Source organism: Callospermophilus lateralis, chromosome 8, assembly GCF_048772815.1.
Source record: "Callospermophilus lateralis isolate mCalLat2 chromosome 8, mCalLat2.hap1, whole genome shotgun sequence".
In the NCBI taxonomy this organism is placed as follows: domain Eukaryota; kingdom Metazoa; phylum Chordata; class Mammalia; order Rodentia; family Sciuridae; genus Callospermophilus; species Callospermophilus lateralis.
This window is the reverse complement of record NC_135312.1, coordinates 84,420,774-84,438,023: the sequence shown is the minus strand read 5'-3', so window position 1 is coordinate 84,438,023 and position 17,250 is coordinate 84,420,774. Positions and strand designations below refer to the sequence as shown.

General features: G+C 38.6%; 1 protein-coding gene across 1 annotated transcript in view; it reads left to right on the top strand.

Annotated features, from left to right (window-relative positions):
* The first annotated feature begins 398 nt into the window (after positions 1–398).
* Positions 399–17,250, top strand: part of Egf (epidermal growth factor) — an 84,462-nt gene continuing 67,610 nt past the window's right edge. Inside the window, exon 1 of the mRNA XM_076864724.2 lies at positions 399–996. Within this exon, the coding sequence (XP_076720839.2) occupies positions 870–996 (127 nt within the window). The 5' untranslated portion in view covers positions 399–869. The remainder of the gene's footprint in view (positions 997–17,250) is intronic.

The window sequence follows — 17,250 nt, the reverse complement described above, 5'->3', positions numbered from 1 at the left end:
CTGAGGGTGAATTATCTTTGGTATTGCTCATGAGAATGATCAATTGTTATAAATGTGAATTATCAGCGGTGTTGTTCACCATTGATTTATATGTACTGCACGGTTTAATCATGTCTCCATCCTTCAAGATTTTCAAACACAGCCAGTATTCAGCAGTTACCTCCAAGACAACATTTGCTCCTCCACAGCCCCCTAATTGCTTTTTCCCTGGTCTGCCCAGAATATTTATGGTGAGTAGCAGTTATCTCCTCTCTGGCAGCCAGTGCTGCTTTTCCTGTCCCGTACATTCGCATTTGCAAACAGAGCCTCACTCAAGTGTCACTAAAGGAGAGGAGGTGGGGCCAACCGAGCTTTAAAAAGGAAAAGGGAGTCATTCTGCTTTTCAAAAAGAGAAACCGTGTTTGGGGAGGAATCCTATCTACATATTTCTTCTTCAACCTCATCCCGGGGTCGTGGTTGGAACTTTCCATCAATTCTTTCCTTTCTTTCTTTCTTTTTCTTTTCTTTTTTTCTCTCTAAGCCTTTTGCCTAGCTCTGCCTGTCACAACAAAGTCAGCCACAGGCTTCCAGAGAGTGGCCTCTGTGAAATTTGTCATAAGGGTGTCAGGTATTTCTTATTGGCTTCCAAAGAAAACTTGGATAAAGAAATCTTTCGTGGATCCTTCTGAGGCTGCACTCGGAAGCTCTCTTGAGGTGAAGAAGAAGCTGGAGAGCAGTAGCAAGAAAAACTGGCCAAAGAGTAAAAGATGCCCCGGGGCAGAAGGCTGACCGGGGTGGAGTTGGGGGTCAGACAAACTCACTTTGCCTGGGCTGTGCTGGAGCAAAGTCAAGTTCTTGGCGATTGAGAGTTTAAGTCCAAAATCGTGATTATGCTGCTCTTACTTCTCCTTCTATTGCCAGTAGTTTTAGAATTTAGTTTTGTTAGCATCTCAGCACAACAGTACTGGAGCTGTTCCGAAGGCCCTCCCCTGGGAAATGGGAATTCCACTTGTGTCGGTAAGTAATCCAATTAAAAGAAACTCACACCCTGGGGACACTGCCCACAGATGACTGTTCACTCCATCTGGTATATTTAGACAGGTTTTTTTTTTTTTTTTCTGTTTTGCATTTAGGTGTGTATATTTGCTTAATTTTTGTTTTCTGACACATTTATTTCCTTACTGACTGTTTGAGTTCATCTGTTGCCAGCTATAAAATGTCATGGTTTTCAACTGTTTGTTCTGTGTGTCAGTGAGTGTGTCTCATTTTAAACTAGCAAAGTACTTTTTTTTTTTCCCCGTGTAAACCTCAGTCTTCATTCTGACAAGAGGCGTTATTAACCTAGTTGATCAGATTTATGTTAGAAATTGGGGAAACATATGGTAATGGTTGTTCTTGAAACTGTCTCTATTTCAACCATAAAGAAAAAAATCCTTCTTTTGATAACTGTATATAAGAATTTAGAAGCTGCTACAAATCAGTAAACAATGGGAACAGTGAGCAAAGGTAATTCTATCATTGTGGAAAATTAACCAAAGTTTCAAGTTCAGCCTCCTCCTGTTGCTCCCCACTGTTGCTGTTTCTGAAGCCCTGACGCAGCGCCAGTGTTCTTAGTAACAGGTGCATTGTAGCTCTGAGAACTGCTGAGAAGTGACACTCGGTAACTAAGCCACGGCTTTTCCCATTCACTCTATGTTAAATGGGCTTTTAACATAGAGTGAATGGAAATTTTACTGAATGCAAATTGCAATCCTGCCTGAGACCCTTGCCTGAGGAACATTCTCTCTCTCACTGTTGATATGCTTTTTCACTCCTTGGGAGGGTCTCCAGCTGGTGGCTCTGGTGAAGCAGCCAGTTCTATCTGTTCAAGGGTACAAGCTGCCCTGTCATTTTTTTCTTCTCATTTGCCCTTTGGAGTTGAGATCTGGCTTCCAAAAAGAGATAGATCAAGGAAAACCCAATAACATTTCCAAAAAAGAAAGCTCTACCAGACAGCACAAAATCGTGAGAACAAGAACAGAACTGAATCAAACTGCCAAGGCTGGACTGCTCTCCTGGCTCATGCATTAGGGAAGTTATGCATGAGGAAATCAGGTGCTCCCAGTCCCAGGACTGTCACCAGGCACAGCTGTAACAGGTGAGAAGAACACTAGGGTATTTGAAGGAGGAACTGAATGCTAATTATTTCTGTTCCTAGCACCTAAAACATTTCTGTTTCCTTCCTGTGAACTCAGTAAATTCTTGCTGAATGAATGAGTCTTTCCTTGATCAGCTAATCACATTATCCCAGAAAATAGAATCCAAAAGAGGGTGACAGCGTGGTGCAGTGGCACATGTCTGTAATCTCAGAAACTCAAGAGGCTATAATAAGAGCATTGCAAATCTGGCAACTAGTGAGACCCTGTCTCAAAATAAATTAAAAGGGCCTGGGGGTGTGGCTCAGTAGTAGAGCACCCCTAGTTTTAATCCCCAGTGCTGCAGAGAAAAGCCAGGGAGGGGGGGCAAAAGACAAAAACAACCCCAAGAACCTCTCGCTCAGATGTCAGATACAGAAGTGAAAAACGTTTGAACACAGTTACATTAGTAGACTGATCTACATGAGATATGAGGGATGACAGCAGGAGCTGACGGGCAGCCAGTGGCTAGGAAAGAAGAACCCAGATTGCTGAAATGGAACCCAAGGAAGGGACACAATTACAGAAGTAAACACTGATGCACAGCTCTAGGGTCTCAGGGAACAGTTGGACTCCTATTAGCATATGAGCCCATGCCTTTCATCCCTTGCCACCCTTGCTGATGGCTCAGAAGTGCTTTCGCTGAGGCGGGTTGTACCAAATGAGCATGAAGCTCAGGACAAGGAGAGTGAGTTAGGAAGACTATATCAAAGTGGAAGAACACAGGCTTTAGAAGCAACCAAACCTCATTTCAAATCTATGCTGTGTTCCTTCCTAACAGTTAACTCAGAATTATCAATGGGAAATTATACCCCTCTCTCTCGGTACAAACCCCGGGATTGAGAGTGATACCATGTGAAATGCACCTAGTTTATGACTAGCAGAGTATGCCTGATAAATGTCCTCTGGGCTCTATGTCTTAGCTAAATTTCTTTGATCAGGTCATACCATGAGTTGCCCTATTTTGAACAAGTGTAGTGACAGACCCCATGGAGGATGGAATGTCAGGATATCACTTTGTGACTCTGCCAATTTGCTCCCACATTGCTTGTAAGTCACTATTTTAAACCCCCTACTTTACACTCTGTGTCTCCTGTTAGTTGATAACTGCCTGGGTCACACCCTGCAAACTCCCACACATTTCAGAGGATAGTATTTCTTTCTCCTCTTTAAATAGATACGGTGACATCATCTATTTTCTCCCCATTTATATTCTACTTGCCTTATCTCTTGCTCTGGACATTGAAACAGACCACCTCTAAGGCCAACCAGACCCAGTAAGAAGAATGCTTGTGGTCTAACCAGATCCAGGTAAACAAAAGCAAGGTTGTTACTCATGTGACTGCTAACTAGAGAAACCAAGTCATAGCAACACAAAAATGGGTTTTCTTTCCATTCCCAACTCCCTTTATATAAATCAAGTGCTTTCTTTGCTTCTAGTTCAGCCAAAATAGATGAGGACAGTGGTAATTTCTGGCTCACAAGTAGATTTTGAACCTTCAAACCCATTTGCCCTGGAGGACAAATGTCAGTTGAGAAGGGAGCAGCAGTTCCTTTCTGACATCTGTACCTGAATCATTTATATGAATGTTCTTGGTAAAGGACAAGGAAGAAGTGCAGCCTCAGAGAGCTGGCTGCAGGAGGGAATCCAGGGGTGGCACGAAGTTGACCAGCTGGGCAGATCACTTTTAACGGCAAACAGTGAAATCACTGATTTCAGAACTGGGTCAAGCTTGGTCAGTTTCCCAGTCATGTGCAAACCAGAGTAATTCCTAGATCCAAATCTTGTTTGTTTTTTCAGCCAGAGTTATACAAAAGGTTTCTTTTAAAAAAAAATCAAACTGTTGAGACATTGCAAAAGGATTTATTATGTACACCACGTGAATGGTATCCCAAATATCTAGTGGGTTTTGATTTTGAAGGGTAGTAGAGCTTAGTTGATAAAAGGATAAATTTTGGAGACAAATCACCTGCCAAGGCTCAAATCCCAGTCTTGCTGCTTGTAAACTCGGTGTCTTGTTTTACTTACTGTAAAATAAAGATAATTATACACTCTTCTGGGGATTATTGTCAGAATTGTGTTAACGTGTTTGTTTCCGATGCTGACTGTGCATTAGAGCCACCAATGGAAAGAATACATTTTCTTTCAAGGAATTCCTAAAGCTTTTTCAAGAGATTTTCAGATTTCCATGAAGCAGTTCAGTTCAGTGTTTAATTTTACACCAAATTTGAGCAATCCTAGAATTGGGGAACAAAATATTAGTTTTGATATGCTATGGTTTCTAATGTTAGAATAAACTTAGAGGAAGAAATAAGAATGACAGGAAACACAACTAGAGACCCCCCCATCAAGATGATTGGAATGAAATTGTTCCCACTGTCTGTTCACTTCTTGCCTATAGATCAACACTGTTATCCACAATGTTAATGCTCTCCACAAAGGACATATTACCTGGATATTAGGTGAACTAAGAATGCAGACTCATTTTGTAGAGGTTGTTTCCTGACACTGAGGTGGCTTGCCATACCATCATCACTCCAGTCCCTTGCCAGCTGTACCATTTGCTGGGGCCCATGACAAGCAGGTGGCTAAGATCGGGCCTGGAAGGATGAAGAAAATTTTTGCTAGGTGTAAAAGAAGAAAAAAACATGAAACAGAAAAGATCTTTACACTTCATGAATGCTGACTGTATCTGAAAACGCATTTCTCTTTTTGTCTTAGGTGATCAGTGTTATTGACCTGCCAGGGCGATGGTGGAAAGAATGTGTATAAATGAGTCTGTATTTAGGAGTTGCTCTTTTCTTTGACATTGTCTTCCAGAGCTTTCCTCTCAATTCTGGAAATTAGAAAATCAATAGAAACTGCAGTTGTTTTAGCCAAATAGAGAGCAGGAGCTACTCCCATCACCTCTTGACCTTCTTTCTAAGCCTGGAGTTCGAATTGGTATGTGTATTTGTTTTTACTTTCGACCTTGATTTTCTGATTCTCCCAAGCCTAGCCAAGCATGCTCACATCTCGCAATGTCTGGGTTTTCAAAGTATGTCCTAAGATGCTTAGACTATAGGAATTCCGTGAGTGCGAAGGCCTTTGAGACCCATCTAACTATGGTGAGGGTGAGTCGTGATATGCACTGATGGACTTTCAAAGCCCCCTACCAGTAATAAGGGTCTTTAACAGGAAGGCACCGCTTCTTTCCTCCTTTAGAACAGCCTGTCAGTGTGCCATGCACAAGTTTGGTGAGCTGTAAGTGGGTTCCATTCCTCAGATGGTTCTTTCTTTGGGCAGATGTTTGCTAGGATACAGAGTCTAGTATCATCGTGGTAGCTGCCTTGATTGTGGTGCGGTGTCAATTGAGAGTGTTTCATTTCATCCACTTCAACATTTTTCTGGTTAAAAATTCAAGACCTTGAAGAAGTTTGTTTTTCTTCCAGAGACACTATTCCAGTATACACAGGTCAAAGATGGAATATCAGTCAAATTCACTATTGTCCTGTGCCCACTGATACCAACCCTGTGCACATGGGCACCTTCTCTTATGAGTTTTACAAACAGGCCCAGAGGCAGAAAATACCAAGGAGCTGCTGGTGTTTTCCTCCCTCCATCTGAAGCACATATTATTGTTTACTATAGGATTATCAACTCAAAGGAATTAGCCTCTCCTTCGTGTGCAGGGGAATCACAAAGGTTACTGTCATTAAAATTAATCTACCCAGTACAGGAGACTTGTATCTTTTAGACTCCAAGCAATAGTGTTGAGAATTTTAAATGCTCTAAGTAGATCAAAAGCTTTATTATATTTTGGAAGATAAAATTGAAAAACTACTATAACTTTTATATCTCCTGATTTTTCTAATGAATCACAGCCAAGATTTCATATCAGGGGAAAAAATAAAGCATGTGAAGGAAAAGTTCCATCCAGAATCTCAATGCATTTAAAAAGCACCAAGTAGGCCCACAATAAGTGACTATCCTTTTAACACTGATGCATTATCTTCTGAGGTGAAGCTGAACAGAAGTGCTGTATGCCTGGATCTCCCTTTTTTCATTATTATTTTTTTTTTAATTTTTAGTTGTAAATGAACACAATATCTTTATTTATTTTTATGTGGTACTGAGGATCGAACTCACTGCCTCACACGTGCGAGGCAGGCATTCTACCACTGAGCTACACAGCCCCAGCCCATGGATCTCTCTTTTAATACTGTGTTGATGCATATGAAATTACTAGGTTTTATTGTTTCTGAGATGGAATGAAATGCCATTTTTGAAAAGTGGGATACATATTAAGGAGAATGAATTGTTGGTGCATTCCAGAAGTGAATTGGTCCTGCAAAGGACAAAATGGAGTAGTTTGGGGCAGGTGGTGCTGGTGTCACACTTGCTTGTTGGCTTGCTTACTTTGGATGAAGTAGTCCTCTGGTCCCTGTCAATGTATTGTACCTGGCATGGCGTGTTTGGCCTCAGCTCCTAAAGTGATAAAGTTTGATTACATAGCTGCTATGAGCTGCTAGTTCCTATCTCATAGACTTGTTATGAAGATGAAATTAATTAATGTAAAATGCTTAGAATCTTGATTGATATGTAGGGAGTTACCAGTAATACTGATTATTAACCAAATACTATCAGCCAAGACATTAGAAACACCTTTTTGCCTTGTGTAATTTTTCTTTCTTTCTTTTTTCTTCATGGACCTTTTCTCCCTCTTCCATTTCTTTCATTTAGTCAAGCAAAACACAAATTCTGACTTCATATATATTCACATGTAATTTTCTCTGATATTCAAAACTCAATAGATTGGTGAATCCAGAAGGTCTTCTATAATCATTATATGATTATGTTGTTTGATGAGCTAGGACCACAGGAAGCTGTTGGTACCCAAGATCAGCCCAACTTCCAGCCAGTCAGATTTGTTGAGTTGAGTTTTGTCGAGTTGAGTCTGGCTGGCACAACTTTGACCTTGCTGAAGGGTCACTCTGGAGCCTGGCAGTGGGGCCAGCAGCCCTGAGAAGGGAGGCACCTGCACAGATGGCGCCAGGTCTTTGGACAGGCTCCTTATTTTTTAATTTAGAAAGAATGGCACAAAAGAACCTGGAAAATATTAGAGGTGCTCTTCTGCATCTATAGAGGAAAGAAATTGCATGTAAGCCACAACTGAAGAGTTCTTCCCAGAGGGAAGTTTGTAAGATCAGGAATTGCCTCCTAGAGGAAATGCTGAAGTTAGGATTAGTAAGTGTGCACAAGGCTGAAGAGGGTGATGGAGGAGAATACGGGAACAGTAAGAACAAAGGCATGAGATTTCCATTACTAATGGTTCCTTGTACAAAGACATCAGGCGGCACATTGTTCACACCTTAGGTCAGGTTCTAAAGAGAAGAACTTGCATCAAAGAGAAACTGGGGAAACCTATGGAGTCCTGGAGGTCAAGTTTAAATGTTTGCACTTCATATCCACTGTGTCGAGACTTCTCCACATTTAATATGGAGCACATCCCAATATATTATTTATTTACTTATAAGTTTTAAAGAAACAATACTATAAAAGCATGTTGTATGAATTATTTCAAATCAGAGTAATTAAGACTTTAAGATAAAGAAATTAGGGGATAATATTTAGCTTATTATTATGCTTCATATTATCTTTATCTACTCATTAGGTAACACCTTTCATAATCTAATCATTTTACCCCTGAAAATTCTTGCAGTGTGTCACACATGAGCTTTTGGGGGATACCTTATACCTAAATCATAATATTCTGCCCCCAGCCCTCAAAAGTTCATGCCCATCTCACAATACAAAATATATTTAGTCCACTTCCAAGAGTCCCCATAGTCTTCTAGCATTGCCCAAAAGTCCAAGTCCAAAGTCTCTGAGACTTATGCTTTGTGTAATTTTTTTTTTTTTTTTAAAGAGAGAGTGAGAGAGAGAGAGAATTTTAATATTTATTTTTTAGTTATTGGCGGGCACAACATCTTGGTTTTGTATGCGGTGCTGAGGATCGAACCAGGGCCGCACGCATGCCAGGCGAGCGCGCTACCGCTTGAGCCACATCCCCAGCCCTGTGTAATTTTTTTAATACCCACTTTTTTTTTTTTCAAAATTTCAATGATGCTTAGAGAAGTCTAAAGTTGATTTCTTGAGTTAAGTCAAGTCCAAGTGATCATTTGAACCAGGGTGTTCTTTTTGATTTGTTGTTATCCTTGATGATTAGGTATAGCACAGAATCCCCAACTAATTATTTTTTCCTAAATGGTTATTCTTGCTATTTATTACATTTGCCTTCAACATTTCAAGAAAATTGTATAAACAATTTTTAATCTATGTTTTTATAGCTATACATATAACTAGAACCCAGAACGTAGCACTGACTTGGGTGAGATTAATGAGAACAGTGATATTGGAGTCAGAAAATGTATAGACTTCAACATTTTAAAATTTTCTTTTGTTTATCAGGAACACTCAGAGTGTAGTATCAGTAGGCAAATATTTATGCTTAAACTTGTGATTTCAGGAACATCACTTAAAAATAGTAAAAGAATAAAGTAATTGTGTTGGTGACAAAATAAGAGCCAAATCAAATTTTGAACCTCCAATAAAATTTTTAGACATTTAATCAGTTGATGGATGTTTTAGACTTCTTTCAAGGTATGAGCATTTAATGTCTCTTGGGGGAAGTTGTTTTGAGTTATGTTTTATTTTCTTTAGTAGAGCTCCTAATGACATTATTGATTTAGTATGTGAAGTATAGAGAAGCACACGGAAACATTTCACAGAAAGTAGAGGTTAAGGTGAATAACATTTATCTAGGAATTTCCCACAAGCATAAGCCTTTTTACAGAAATGCCACAAATATGGAAACTACCAAGTTTCGTAATTCAGGCAGGATAGAAATTAAGTTGCTAAATATTAATAATTTAAATTAGAGAGGGCTCTCAGGATCATTCAGCCACCTACCTTCTGCTGTAGAGGAGAAACTGAAATGCCAGGAGGCAACTTAAGGTCTTCCTAGGACTGCAGGTTGGTGTCCAGGATTCTTATTCTGCAAAATCACAATGCACACAACACCTTCCAAGATGCATTGTTGAAAGGCCTTCAATAAAATGATTTTATTGGTTAACAATTTTAAATTGGCTTAAGGAACACATCTTACTATAACTAGTTCTCTATGTTGAAAGTACTTTGAAAATAGGATTGACATTTTCTTTTATGTACATTATACCACTGGATTAATTCAAATCAAGCCACAATATTTGTTCAACATGAACTCTGTGCTTGGGCTGACAGTTGGACTCCATAGTGCCAGGGGCCAGAGGTGGGGTGGGCTACGATTTAGCTAATAACTTACACATATTACTATTTGATTTTCTTAAAACTAACTTTTAAGAAATTCAACAAGTAGTTTAAAGCTTTTCTTCAAAGAAACTGGAGATTGTCGACAAAACAAATATTGCAAGCCAAAGAGAATAATGAGAGAAAGGCAGCCCTGTCTCTTTTACTTCTGGAATGAGCTCTATGTTGCTTACCTAAGAACAGAAAGCAATGTCAGTCTCTTAGATTAAACAAGAAATATGGGGAAATTAACAAGGAGACAGACTGAAAAATGGTTTTACTCTTGCTGTTTTTAGTGATGTACCTCACAAAAATTGTAAAATGTGCTTAATAAGTTAGTTAATTGTCATATTTAGCTACCGGGACAAGTGAGATATTTAAAAATGGGTTTCCAGAATCTGAAAACAACTTTGTATAATTTTTACTGTTGTGTTCCATGTTCTAATATTTAAGACCACATTTACTAAGCTTACTGATAAAAAGTCAGAAAACTCTTTGGAGCTTTCTTACATTACAGAAAAAGGGAAAAGCCTCGTGCTATTGGCAAAGCACTTGCTCCTCCTGCTTCCTGTGGTGGTAAAATGTCACTAAAATAATACTTGGGAAACCACAGGGCAATGCATGAGAATGTGTTCCTTTGTCAGTAAGACTTCAAAACTGCACAGAAAGTATCACTGGAAATTTGATAAAATAGGTACCAAAAAACTTACAATAAATTTAAAATTGATTAATTATATTTTTGTATTTTTATTATACTTTATTTTAATTTTATTTATTTTTTTCTCAAAAATATTAGCTAATATTTACCAAGAACTCATTGTGTGTCAGGTAAGATTCTAAGCACCTTAATGAACTAATTTTTTTTATTCTTGATAACAATCCCTTGAAGTATTATTTCCTCCATTGTTTAAAAGACATAACAAGGACACAGAGGGTTAAGTAATGAGCTGAAGATCACTCAGTTAATAGTATTGGATCCAGTAGAATCAACATGAGTGTTCTGTCTCCAACGCCAGTAAGTTAGCCACATTTGTGCATTCCTCTGTTTAAACAACGAAATGCAGAGAGAAGTATGATTCTCTTTCATGAACCAGGTGAAGGAAAGATGTATCAGAGAAGAAATCTTCATAGTGAAAATTCTCATAAACCAGAAATGACTTGTTTACATATTAAAATATGTTCTATGAAAACAAACAGTAAAAGTGTATCCAGTGGCAGTAAAGCCACTGCATTTACTGGAACATCAAAGAAAAAATGGTTGGTAATTCCACTGCAGCCTTCATAGCAAGTTGGTGGAGCAAAGAAGTTGAAAGTGAAATTGCACGAAGAGCTATGGGTGCCAAGGATGTAGTCACTCATATAAAATAAGACTAAGCCAGATTCTTACAATGCATTTTATTGGATGAGGAGGAACTATGAAAATACCACTATCAAAGCACTTAGAAGAACAATCAAATATTACATATTATTCTTTTTTAAGAAAAAAACCAAATATTTCAATTTATCAACTTTTTCTGTAATTATAAACAGATGTCAATAATATGGTACTTAAAAAATAACCAGAATATCAAAACTTTATCTAAGTTGAAGGTGACATCTTAACAGTGAATGAGAAAGTGACTGCTAATTGTAAGAAATTTAAACAAAAAGATAGTAGTTTGAAAACAGACATTGGAAATGTTTTCATTGTTACATGATTTTGCTGTAGAGTCAGTTCTAATATGGCACCTATTAAAATCGCTCATATTTGCATTCTTAAAATACCTGTGAACGGTTTCTAAAAATGTTTTAAAAAATCTTCCAGATAAATAACTTTTTGTTCCTTTTGATCCATTTGTTAAAACACAAGGTGCAACCTTTCTAGTTAGTTTGTTTATATTTACTGATTAAAACCTGGGAAAACAGAAGTTTGCAAGTGTAACTCAACTAAGTTTGTGAATAATTCATGGAATAATGAAAAGATAAATTTTGCGATTGGGATTATGTGAATATAGCCAACGAAGCATTTCTTTCTTTCCATATAATGGTAAAATATTTTTTTTCCTCTATGACAGCTGCTAAAGACCAAATATAAAAATATATTGAATCAGATTTTTAAACCTCTTTATCAAATTCAAACTAAATACAAATCAGAAACTGTTGTATAATCTCACTTTTTAATATGCAGAGGGACTTCTGGGGTTGAAGGACATCCCCAACTGGAGATGTACACCAGAGAGTTGAAAACATAGGGACAAAACTCAGTAGATAAATCAGGATAGTGATCTCTGAGTCTTGCCTTGTGAAGTGTTTGTGTGTGTGTGTGTGTGTGTGTGTGTGTGTGGGAGAGAGAGAGAGAGAGAGAGAGAGAGAGAGAGAGAGAGAGAGAGAGAATATGAAAAACTCTCCTAATTCTTAATGTTGGTGAATGCATTAAAATGGCAGTGGTAGTCTTTAAATAAAAGTGAGTACAATTTATGTTGAAAATCAGAGATATATTTAAACTGCTTTCTTAAGATGAAGAATTCCCTACAGCACAGAAACATTGTAACAGTGTTCCCTGCACCAGTTCTAAGAGTTTTAAAAATTATACTGACTGTAGTACTGGCCCAGAGATAGACTTATTAACTAATGAACTAGAATAGAAAATCCAGAAATGGACTCATAAAACTATGCCCGTTGATCTTTGACAAAGGTGCAAAAGTAATTTGGTGGGAAAAGGATCACCTTCACCACATAGTGTTGGGCCAGTTAGATATCTAGATGTCTATGTGCCTAGACATCTACAAACGAAATAATGAATCTCAACCAGAACTGTGGACCTGACACAAAGATTGACTCAAAATGCATCACAGATCTAATTTTAAGATATAAGACTAAGAAACTTACAGAAAAAATATCTTGTGTCCTGGGGTTAATTAAATTTCTGAGCCCGGTGCAGCGGTGCACACCTGTAATCCCATCTACTTTCGAGGCTGAGGCAGGAGGGTTGAAAGTTTGAGGTCAGCCTGGGCAATTTTAGTGAGATCCTGTCTCAAAATAAAAAATAAAAAGGGCTGGGGATATAATTCAAGGAGAGAGCCCCCTCAATTCAATCCCCAGTACAAACAAACAAAAAAGAGTTCTGAGATATGATAACAAGGCAGAATCTATAAAATAAAAAGTTGATAAATTGTACATCAAAATCAAGGTTATTCTAGCGAAGGCAATGACAGAAGAATAAAAAGCCAAGCTTATGTTGGAAAAAGCATTTGTAATCGTATACCTAACAAAAGATGTATATCCAAAATTTATTTTTGTTAACATTTCAAGTGCAACAATAACAAAACAAATCACTTAAAAAATAAACAAAGGACCACAACTTCAACAAAAAGGATATAAAGATGGCAAATAAGCCCAGGAAAAGATGTTCAACATCATGTCAGAAGAAAAATTACCAAAAAAAAAAAAATTGTTATAGTTCTAATTGGCTCCTATTTGAGAGTCATTAATTGGAGCAGCCTACATTCTTCAAAATAGTAGGTTTTGTAAGGTAGGGACAAGAAATTGCAACAAGAGGAAGGAAAAAAATAAACAGATGGATCAGTTTAATTTTTTGTAAGCATTAAAGCAGAAGGGACCTCCTACTGACTCAGGTAGAATGGAATCTTCTACTTTGAGGAAAAACTGTTTGGGAATCTATCTGCTTCTTTAAAGCTGTTTGATTATAAGGCATTCAGAATGATTGACATCATATTGGTGCAGTTTAGTCTGGTCTTTTGGGGCCCTAATAAAGGAGTTCAGTTCAAAACAATGGCTTCATAATATTTGTTTAGTCATCATTAGCTGTTGGAGGCTAAAAATGGCCCCTAAATATTTCTATGTCTTGATTCCTGGAATCTGTGGCTGTTACCTTAGAAGACAATAAGCGATGCTACAGATGTGATCTTGAGGTTGAGTGATAATCCAGGGTGATTACATAGGGAGGCAAGAATGACAAAGGAGGGAGTCTTAGGTGATAGGAACAGATAAAGATTTGGAAGTGTTACACTGCTCTCTGGGAAGAGGGAGAAAGGAGTGCTGAGCCAAGGAATGCAGAGAATGCATTACATATGGAATGCAATACATTACAGAATTAGATATAAAGTTATCCAGGCGATGTAATTACAGGAATCTACTTGAAGGGTCCTACTTTATAATTAGTTCCTAGAACACAGGGGTAGAGAATCCAGCCTGATAGTGACTATGCCTGGAAGAACATTTGCTGCAGTGTGTTCCCCCAACAAAATCAAACTAAAACACTCTAAATCCTAAGAGTTCCTGGTGCATCCAATTTGGGGTAAGCAGTTGAGCCTAATGCTTAGAAGCCAGGATCTGAGATGAGAAAGTCACAGCTTAATATCTCCTCGAAGATACTTATTGGCCCTGTGACTTGTGGCAAGTTAACTGCTCTGAACTTTAGTTTCTTCTTTTGTAAATTGGAGATAAGAGCATTCACCTCCTAGTGTCACCCAATTAAATGAAATGATATCCAATGCGTTACCCCAGTGAAAACACACAGATTGGGGCTTTAACTATTCCAATGCTATTCACTCCCTACTCCACCTTCCTGGAGTATTAAAATGTGTAACAGCATGGTAAAAACTCTGATAAGCCCATAGTGGGGGGAAAAATCCAAGTTCAATTGTAGTGGCACCTCTTCCTCCACAGAAAATCTTAACTAAGCTCCTCCAGAAATCTTTACCATAATTGATTTTAGGACTATCAGTAAAAGAGTCTCTACAAAAGAGCTGAACGCCCCTTTACTAGTTTTTTACAAACATCTATCCAGTATAGTAGTTTGTAAAAGTGTGTTTGCAAATGCAAAATGTGATAATAAAAAGACAGATCCTTTAAAAAGGCCTCTGGCCTTGAGCTGAAGCTTCACAGAGATGTCTATATTTCTAAAATAAGAGAAGTTACCAATTGGGCTCCGTGGTAACAGCTGGCAGGGGGAGGAAAGAAAGGGGAGAAGAAGTTCTCCCCTTCTCAGGTATTGTCCTTGAAGGGTTAACTTGCTCAAAACAGTGAAAGTAAAAGCTGCTTTTATGTGAACTTCCGAAGACTGTGAATGTGTAAGCCCCTTCCCTTACATGCTGGGTATAAAGTTCTGAAACTACCTGAACTGGGGGTTCAGGGAGTTAATTGACTACAGCAAAAGCCTTACCCTCTGAACCTGGCTGCAGCCAAATAAAACTGTTTCCTGCTATCTTCAGTGCCCTGCTTGTCTATCCCCTACAACACAATTTTGCAGAACTTGCAAGGTTTAATTCCTGTGCTGAGAATTTGGGTACATGCCTCTGTAGATCGAAGGAACATAGCTGTGAGTAGGGCAGGGGTTGCTTTTTGCTCTGGAGGACACATGTCTACCACTGTTCAAGGTCTAGGGTGGCAATCCCCATTCACATTTTTCAGGAAGCAACATCAAAATCAATCCCCATTGTTCTTTATAGAATTTAGCCTTACATTCAAATTTCCTGGCCACCCTGGCTGGGTGTGTTCTTTGAGTCATTTGATTCATTCTCACCTGCCTTGAATTTTGACATTTACGAATACACTGAGAGGAAAGTTGTGGTTGTCCAAGAAAGTAAATTCGTTTGCGCCCTTTTAAGGAACATAATTGAAAAGGGAGAGAGAGGAGAGAGAGACAGAGAGAGAGAGAGAGAGAGAGAGAGAGATATGAGAGGGTCTTTTGTTGTGAAATAAAACTTTCTGCACTTCATAAAACCTAAGATAGTGTTCAGGTCAGCTCCCTGAGGAGTGGTGATAAATGGCTGCTCTCAGGGGCTTAATGGGGAGGTGGGAGCCAGCTGTGGGAGGAGCTGACAGGCTTTCTTGCAGCAGGTCCATCAGTTTAAAGCTACATTCTTCTCTCATGGTGTCATTGAATCTGGAAATTTCTATGTTTCCTTTTCACTTTCTTTGTTCTATGACCCTTCAGTCTATTTCCAGATTCAGGGAAGAAGCTTGTGGTGGTGAGGGCAGGCGGCAGCTTGGGACCTGAGAGAAGACTTGGATTTCTTGTTCATGTGCTTCTGTCATAGCTCCCATGAGCCTTTGCCCCCAAGGCCAGCAGAAGGCAGTCAATGAATCTTTTTACTTACCTGTGTGGGCTAGTTCCCCAGACTCCAACCTCTGTCATGGAAGATAGAGAGTTTCTTGTTCTACAATATTCTGTTTCTCCTGCTTATTTCAATCAAAGCCTGACTTTTGTTACTGGCCTTCTGTGCCAAGGAGGCCTCAGTTTTTGTAGTCACTTATGAAAGTCTCCAATATGTTTCAAACATTCTGGACTCCTTTATTTCTTATTCATGAAGATCCCCTACTAATGCCCAGGTTGAGAAGCCAGAGGTTCCAACTGATTTGCTGTGACCTGTTTGCTGTCTTTGGGTTTGTGTTCCTTAGATATGATGTTTGATTTTCCATGCATTTCCTTCTTACTGAACTGCACCCAAGATGAACGCCATAGGTTTTGTCGTGGGAAAGCTTTTGCTGTTCAAACACACACACTCTGCTGACATTCAAATCCATATATCGCACCACACACTGGTGTTGGTAGAGTCCTTGACAGGGTTGAAAAAAAAAAAACACATTGATTTATTTAGCATTACCAGTGGCTGTACAGAATAATGACATTCCACTGCCCCTAATTCTTAAAGTATTTAATTTTATTTTAAATCATATTTCATGTCACAAATATTCAGCCCAGGTCCTGGTTTACATGAAATGATGCTGACAGTAGAAGGAAGCTGGACAATGTTTTGAGGGAAGTGGAATTAGAATCAGCTGCACAAGTGAAATGAAGGTGAGAGGTCTTGACATATGACAACCTGGACCCAGGCGGGAAAGATGGAGGGAGGGTGCCAGGTTGGAAGGGCAGTGCCAGTTTTCAGTTCTAACTCCATCACCCACTAGGGGCATGGCTTTGGGAAGCATCATCACATTTCCTCCTCTTAACTAGGTTCATGTTTTCCAAATTCACTAAGATATGAGAATCACCTGCAGAGTCTGTTCAAAAAAGGTTCCTAGTCCTGAGCTCAGCTCTGCTGAAAGAATTAGAATCTTAAAGGAAGAAATCTGCATCACACCCATGCACACACATTCACACACTCACACACTCACACACACACTTTCACATACACACACTTATACAGTGTGACTTTTTTGAACAATGGTGGGAAATATTGAAACAGGTAATGTCTTGAGGCTGCCAGTTCTAAGATGCCAAATTTTGGGTGCTCTGATTTATCTCTGGATAAGCAAAATCTGAGGATAAAATAAATTGATCACTCATTCTTAGATTTAGTATTTTTAACAACATTTTTTTAAGTTGTAGATGGATACAATACCTTTATTTATTTGTTTATTTTTATTTGGTGCTAGGGATCGAACCCAGTGCCTCACTCATGCTAGGCAAGTGTTCTACACTGAGCCACAACCCCAGCCCTAGATTCAGTATTTTCAGAATTATTCTATATTTGAGTTTTGAAAAATTACAGAATTAATGATATGATTTGTGTCTTAATGCTATGATTTGTGTATGGATCTAAGGATTCTTCAGATTTAAGTATTCAGATTTCTGTTTGATTTATTTGACTTTAACATCTGGCCTGTATAGTCCATAGTGATGTATGGTGGATAAATGAGATGATGATGTTAAAATTTGTTGTTGTTATTATTGCCTCTGTTTCTAAATATGTACCCCAGGATAGATTCCGCTTTCATAAATTTGATAGATCTGCCTGCCAGTCTCTTTTGCTTTGTTCTTGTTGG